Source organism: Danio aesculapii, chromosome 22, assembly GCF_903798145.1.
Source record: "Danio aesculapii chromosome 22, fDanAes4.1, whole genome shotgun sequence".
Taxonomy (NCBI): domain Eukaryota; kingdom Metazoa; phylum Chordata; class Actinopteri; order Cypriniformes; family Danionidae; genus Danio; species Danio aesculapii.
The window spans coordinates 16,251,777-16,259,516 of record NC_079456.1 but is presented as its reverse complement, the minus strand read 5'-3'; the positions used below and the strand labels follow the sequence as shown (position 1 = coordinate 16,259,516).

Genomic DNA, 7,740 nt, shown 5'->3' with positions numbered 1-7,740 from the left:
GAAAAAGGTTTCATAGTCTCTTGAACATTTTAACAAATACAATATATATATATATATATGTTAAATTACATTACTTTTAATCTAGATTAATCTCACTGTATTCTTGAAATTAATCTAGTTTAAAATGGCTCATTTGAATTCTGCCGAAGGCATTCAGGATATGTGTGCTACCCAAATAATGACTAAATATAAGTCTTTGAGAATGGGTTTCTCAAGTCAGGTGGTGCATTAGACCAGGGGCTTTTCTACTGTTCTACTACGATAATTGGTGATGAAAATAAATGATGTTCAATAAGATGTACTTCTGTTTACTAACTGTTTATTCAGTTAAACATGAATTTTGAACAGTAGGCCTACATAAGCTCCAAACAGCGATTTTTGATTACCTTAATCCGACTAAAGTCATAACTGAACTAAACAGAAATGGAATTAAGACGTGGAGTGTGCATATATTAGTGGCATTACTGAAGTAAACACCGCAATCAAACTATTACCATCATGTAGGACTTTTTGAAAATATTTTCCAACAAGATATTGTTATTTTATTATTATATTATATTATTATTATTATTATATTATTGTTATATTATTCTATTATTATTATTATATTATATTATTATTATATTATTATTATTATATTATTATTATATTCATATTTTATTGTTATTATTATTATTATTATTATTATTATTATTATTATTATTATTATTATTATTATTATTATTATTATTATTATTATTATTATTAACGGTACTTGTAATAAAAGCAATGATGACTGGAGTAATTTCATTTGAATCTACATACAATAAGAAAGCAGTTATATAAAATTGTAGTAAATATTTAACCTTTTTTATTCCATTTAATAAAAGCCGCCTTGATGAACAGAATAATTTTCTTTAAAAAGATCTTTTTAACAGGTATTGTGTGTATATATACACAGTGGGGGAATAAGTATTCTCAGAAAACATATTTCTAAAGATTCTGTTGACTTGAATGTTTTTTTAATAAAATGAAATGACACAGGAAATACAATTCATGTGACTTCACTCTCTATAAGTCTTTAAGCTTTCATCATCATACTTTCATCATTGAGATTTGTTTGGTTGTTTTCATCATCTGGTGAAAATTTTAATTCAGCAGCACCTAGAAATATGTTTTCTGAGGAATATATATATATATATTACATTAGTATATTAATTATTATATTTATTTTTTGACTGTTGTGAAATAATCAGTATAAAGGGTGCACCCCTGTGTTGGAACTACTATGTGAAAACAAATCTGCCATCCAGAGGCAAAGTGCATAAACTACAGATTTGATCTAAAATGGCTTTGTGGCATTGGTTCTGTCTTGTGACTCAGTCTCCTGGTTCAGTTTTTTTCTTTTCCAATTTTCAGAGAATCGAAAAGACATATACATCAAAAATTGTATTTCTTTTATCTTCCCGCACTTTAGCTTTGTATATGGCTGTTTCCTAACCCTGTTCCTGGAGGCACACCAACACAGATTTAGCTTGTCTCCCTTATCTGACTCATTTGGAGTCTCTTCTAATGTTCTGATGAGTTGATTCAGGTGTGTTTTGGTTAGGAAAATGTTCAAAACGTGTACTGTTGGTGTGTCTCTGGAACAGGGTTGAGAAACACTGCTATATGGCACAAATAAAATGTGCATTTGCAGTTATTGTCAGTATTTTATTAGTATTTCATTAAAAGTGTTCCATAATTATAAACTGTTTCTTACAGATACACTGGAAAAGAGGTAAATGACAACGCTGATGGCCTTTTGAATGCTTCATTTTAATTCTCTGATCAATACGTGTTACATGTCATACACTTATACACAACATGATAATTGTTTTCAGGTATAGAGCATGTACACTGGTTAGTCACAATTTCTTCCACCAAAAAGCGGCTGACAGCGATTCACAAGTGTTTCGATTTCATCTACTTCCTGATAGATGTACATGCCGGTGACCAAGGCCTTTCGTATTTGGTTGTTGTTGTACACTCTCGTGATCTCACCAGTGAACGGGACTTCAGTTTTGAAGGTATTGCTTGTAATGTCAATAGTGCAGGAATGGTTGGGTGGAATCTCCACATCCGTACTCACAGAATGAAGGTTTTTCTCAAGTACAGACGAAGTATTAAGACGTGACCGTGTGCGCTCAAATTTAAGCCCAAGTTTTCCTCCTATTTTTGCAATAGTTGGGATTTCACCAGAGACTGAAATCTCTGGGTTTATTCCGATTGAACGGATTTTACCAATTTGATAAGAATATGTTTTATCGATACTTTGGTCCAATTTTACTGTATGTTTAGATGCATTGCAGTTTCTGTTGGAAGCTTTGAAATGTTTAAGCACTTCAGGGTTTTCTGTTGACACTGCACTTGATATTTGATACTCAACAACATTTAAATACTGCACTTTAATGTCGTTGTTTATGACGAGCACTTCCCCATCCGTTTTTGAACTCATATTCAGATTTTTAACAATATATTTCCCACATACCAACAGTGACATTGGTGGAAACCTATCATTTGTATATTTCTTCCATCCCAGCAGTTCAAAGTTGTCCCTGTTCACTAAAAACATCAAGTCTTTGTAATTGGAAATGTCCACATATTTCCAATCCCCGGGGCCCACCTTTTGAAAACACGACTTTAAATTACTCTTGAGAAGGCAAAGCTCACAGTTTGAGATATGTTTAGCAATGTAATGTTGCTGTCCTTCATCTTTAACAATAACTGTGTCCTTTGGCACTCTGTCTGATCTGACCCACTCCAAGCTGGTGTGATCAGATGCTGTCTGGTCGATGTTTACGACAATTTTAAAAGAAGGTTTCGGTTCAATGAGCACCAGTCCACGTGGATGACGCTGATGGTGGCTCTCTGAAAACTCTGCAAGACAAATCCAGAACAGAAACACAAATCAAATGGCTATTAATGTTCAGGTGTCTAGCTGTTGAGCATTCAGAACTTAAAGAGAATCATGTCAGTTTACATTCAGTCATTTTGCAGACATTTTTGTGAAAGCGAATCAACAAAATGATGAACGTAAGAAGAAAATACACACAAGAAATGCTACAAAGGAACTGATATTGCGAGAAAGAAAGAGCTAGAGTAAGGAGTGGGAGAGGAAGAGATGTCACCTGAAAATTTTTGTCATCATTTACACTTCTTAAGCTTAACCCAACTTATATGACATTCTAAAAAGATAGCAAAGCCAAAAAAATTAATGAGGATTTCTTATTTTATCATGGTTGACATGTCAACAACTCGTAATTGTATAATGTGTAAGCGTACCAGCTCTTTCAAAGGTTGGACTGAGATCCCCCCCTGAAATTGTCAGCAGCAGAGCAAACACGATCCTTGTGCTGATATCCATCTTCAACTGATTTCTCAATGTGTCTGAAATATCACCATTAAGACAGACCTCAAAACAAGTTTCACAACATGTAATCAACAGTGGTGTAAAGTAACAATTACAAACACTCAAACTACTGTCATTTATTTATAAGTGCAGCAAACTGTTTAGAATCATTAAAGGTTTTTAAGACGATGTCCAAAATCTTTACACACAATGATTGATCGACTGTTTAGATGCATGTCACTGATGAGAAGATGAAGGATGTTTACTGTATGAAGACAGAAATCGCCAAATGGCCGTACAGAATGTTTCGTTTACACATCCCTGCACAAATTGCATGTAAATGCATCAGCCTTTCACAGCATTATACTCATTACTCTTGAGGACTTTTATAAGGGCTACTTTTTACTCGTACTTTAAATAATATTTACAACAGATTCTTTCCTCTCTACAGTTTTAGGCAAGTACTTTTACTTCAGTATGATTTTTCAGAACTCTTTCCACCACTGGTAATCAAAGACCACTGTTCGATATCGAAAAATAACATTCATTTGCATTCAGATTTGCTAGCCTACAGGCCTTTTTTATAAGTATTCAATTTTCTATTTTAAAATACACTGTCAATAATATTGGTAAATTGGCAGTTTTCTGTATTTCCCTTATGTATGCTTTTGAGTTGCGTTATGGGATGTTGATCTTTGCTCCAAAAGCTTTTGATGTTGAACAGTTAAAATGACTCTCATGGACATTTTTAATAGTTTGAAGTGATATATTGTTTGGCACTCGTGGAGCTGCACATCAATGGATTTGCTCTTCAGTGTTTGGACTTTCAGCAGTGAAAATTAAACTAAACTGAACTGAACTAAACTGAACTTCAACTCTGAAAACTGGACTGACAAAGTTTTTAATTTACTTGAACTTCTATGTTAAGCTGCTTTGACACAATCCACATCGTAAAATCGCTGTAGAAATAAAGAGGTATTGAATATTGTTGTAAATTACAGTACAAAAACCTGGTAATGAACTGCCACTACCTTTTTCTGTTTTTTTGTTTTAACAAATTTAATCCTCTCTATAGTCTCTCTATATCTTGTCTCAAACTCCTAAAGTGCAGTATTTTCAACATCAAAAGTTGTCAGAGCAGAGATAAAACCCCCATAACGTTACCTAATTACAACTGCAAATAACCAGAAAACACGAGATCAGATTTATTTATTTGTTCTAGTTTAGATAATAGGTCTAATTGAAATAAGAATTTTCAGTTCTAATAATTGAATTATTTGAGTAATTCTGACAAAGTTTTGTTTTGTTTTCTTGAAATTCTGGACCCAGTCTTTGACAGTAGCTTATATATTTACACTTTCAGAAATAGAGGTACGAGAGCTGTCAGTGGGCTAGTATAGTTCCTGTTATAAAGTTGATTGGTATCTCTATGGTGTGTAGTAATTGCTAATGAAAAAATCCAAGTGTGAAACCAATATGTTTACCATTTGAAAACTTACCCCAATGACAGCTCTCATATTATTTCAGAGAGTGAGCCTGCAATACTGAAATCACAATGAGAAAGAAAACAGGTTATGATGTTGTATTTTATATCCTCCATGATGTCTTACCTGTGAATGGTCAACTCTGAGCTGAGAGTCAAGATCGTCTCTGGAATCAGTCCAGTGGACCTTCTTTTCCATCCTTACACTCCTCTATATTCTTGAGATGATGCAAATGTTTCGTTGTGCCACACACATTCGTTTCTCTAATTTGTCATTTAATCTCTTCACATGTAAAATGTATTCCTTCATTTTATTATCCAATTATTTTAACAGCCGTTATCTAAAACATTATCACTTACCGGTGAGTCTTTGGCCATGAATTTACTGTAAGTTGACCTTAATTCTCGACTATCCAATGTGCTATTTGACATTTATTTAAAACAGAGGATCCAGAAGTGTAAGACCTGAAAAATTAGATGGCTGTTGAAAGAGCTAACAGACATGTGCACGTTGGAGTGCTTTAGTGTTCTTCTGGTGGAAAAAAGACATAAATGTGAGTTAAAATCTAGACAAACCATTTCACATTGCTAGTGTAACCCCTCTGGGTTTTATTGACCCTCTCTGCATTCCCCCAGGATCCGATTACATTAGTAGAATTTTTCAAAAAACTTGCTATATGGGTTTCCAATATGTTTATTCATTACTCTTCTAGACATTAAAGTCATTTTAAGCTACACTTTAAAACCCAATAATTTAAGGGAACTGAAGCCATTTGAAGACAGATTGCCTTAAATCATTTATTTTTAAAAACTAACATTTTAGAGTACTGTGAACTCCATCTGTGTCCAGGGATTATTAAATACAATTATAATGCCACTGAAATAAATAACTCTTAAATAACACAATGTTTTCCCCCAATATACACAATAAACTTTCTTGAGTTAAATATAGCTTGTTTCATTTGGTATACTTTTATGTTTTTTGACTTATATTTAACTTTTGTTAATAATGCATGTAAGTCTTACTTTAACTCTCTGTTCTGTGGAAACAATTTTCCACAATATATGTAAAAAAAACATTATAAGGCTTTAGAAGTCAATATTGGTGATTTGAATGTAAAGGTGGAAGATATGAAAAATCCATAAAGAAAATGCAGCAATAATTTACTAAAACACATCTTAAGGAGTGAAAACATTAACTGACATTTTCAAAATTACAAATGAAAAAGGTTTCATAGTCTCTTGAACATTTTAACAAATACAATATATATATATATATATGTTAAATTACATTACTTTTTAATCTAGATTAATCTCACTGTATTCTTGAAATTAATCTAGTTTAAAATGGCTCATTTGAATTCTGCCGAAGGCATTCAGGATATGTGTGCTACCCAAATAATGACTAAATATAAGTCTTTGAGAAAGGGTTTCTCAAGTCAGGTGGTGCATTAGACCAGGGGCTTTTCTACTGTTCTACTATGATAATTGGTGATGAAAATAAAAGATGTTCAATAAGATGTACTTCTGTTTACTAACTGTTTATTCAGTTAAACATGAATTTTGAACAGTAGGCCTACATAAGCTTCAAACAGCGATTTTTGATTACCTTAATCCGACTAAAGTCATAACTGAACTAAACAGAAATGGAATTAAGACGTGGAGTGTGCATATATTAGTGGCATTACTGAAGTAAACACCGCAATCAAACTATTACCATCATGTAGGACTTTTTGCCATAATTTCCAACAAGATATTGTTATGTTATTCTTATATTATATTATTATTATATTATTATTATTATATAATATCATTATTAATATTATATTATTGTTATATTATTCTATTATTATTATTATTATATTATTATTATTATTATATTATTATTATTATTATTATTATTATTATTATTATTATTATTAACAGTACTTGTAATAAAAGCAATGATGACTGGAGTAATTTAATTAGAATCTACATACAATAAGAAAGCAGTTATATAAAATTGTAGTAAATATTTAACCTTTTTTATTCCATTTAATGAAAGCCGCCTTGATGAACAGAATAATTTTCTTTAAAAAGATCTTTTTAACAGGTATTGTGTGTATATATACACAGTGGGGGAATAAGTATTCTCAGAAAACATATTTCTAAAGATTCTGTTGACTTGAATGTTTTTTTAATAAAATGAAATGACACAGGAAATACAATTCATGTGACTTCACTCTTTATAAGTCTTTAAGCTTTCATCATCATACTTTCATCATTGAGATTTGTTTGGTTGTTTTCAACATCTGGTGAAAATTTTAATTCAGCAGCACCTAGAAATCTGTTTTCTGAGGAATATATATATATTACATTAGTATATTAATTATTTTATTTATTTTTTGACTGTTGTGAAATAATCAGTATAAAGGGTGCACCCCTGTGTTGGAACTACTATGTGAAAACAAATCTGCCATCCAGAGGCAAAGTGCAGAAACTACAGATTTGATCTAAAATGGCTTTGTGGCATTGGTTCTGTCTTGTGACTCAGTCTCCTGGTTCATTTTTTTTCTTTTCCAATTTTCAGAGAATCGAAAAGACATATACATCAAAAATTGTATTTCTTTTATCTTCCCGCACTTTAGCTTTGTATATGGCAGTGTTTCCTAACCCTGTTCCTGGAGGAACACCAACTCAGATTTAGCTTGTCTCCCTTATCTGACTCATTTGGAGTCTCTTCTAATGTTCTGATGAGTTGATTCAGGTGTGTTTTGGTTAGGAAAATGTTCAAAACGTGTACTGTTGGTGTGCCCTCTGGAACAGGGTTGAGAAACACTGCTATATGGCACAAATAAAATGTGCATTTGCAGTTATTGTCAGTATTTTATTAGTATTTCGTTAAAAG

At 32.0% G+C, this 7,740-nt stretch overlaps 1 protein-coding gene across 1 annotated transcript; it reads right to left on the bottom strand.

Annotated features, from left to right (window-relative positions):
* Positions 1–1,778: 1,778 nt before the first annotated feature.
* LOC130216290 (natterin-3-like) lies at positions 1,779–5,033 on the bottom strand. The gene is made up of 3 exons (XM_056448189.1): positions 4,981–5,033; positions 3,304–3,408; positions 1,779–2,898 (listed from the first exon to the last, which is right to left on the bottom strand). The coding sequence occupies exons 2-3, from the start codon at positions 3,383–3,385 to the stop codon at positions 1,883–1,885; spliced, it is 1,098 nt and encodes a 365-aa protein (XP_056304164.1). The 5' UTR covers positions 3,386–3,408; positions 4,981–5,033; the 3' UTR covers positions 1,779–1,882.
* Between the last annotated feature and the right edge of the window lie 2,707 nt (positions 5,034–7,740).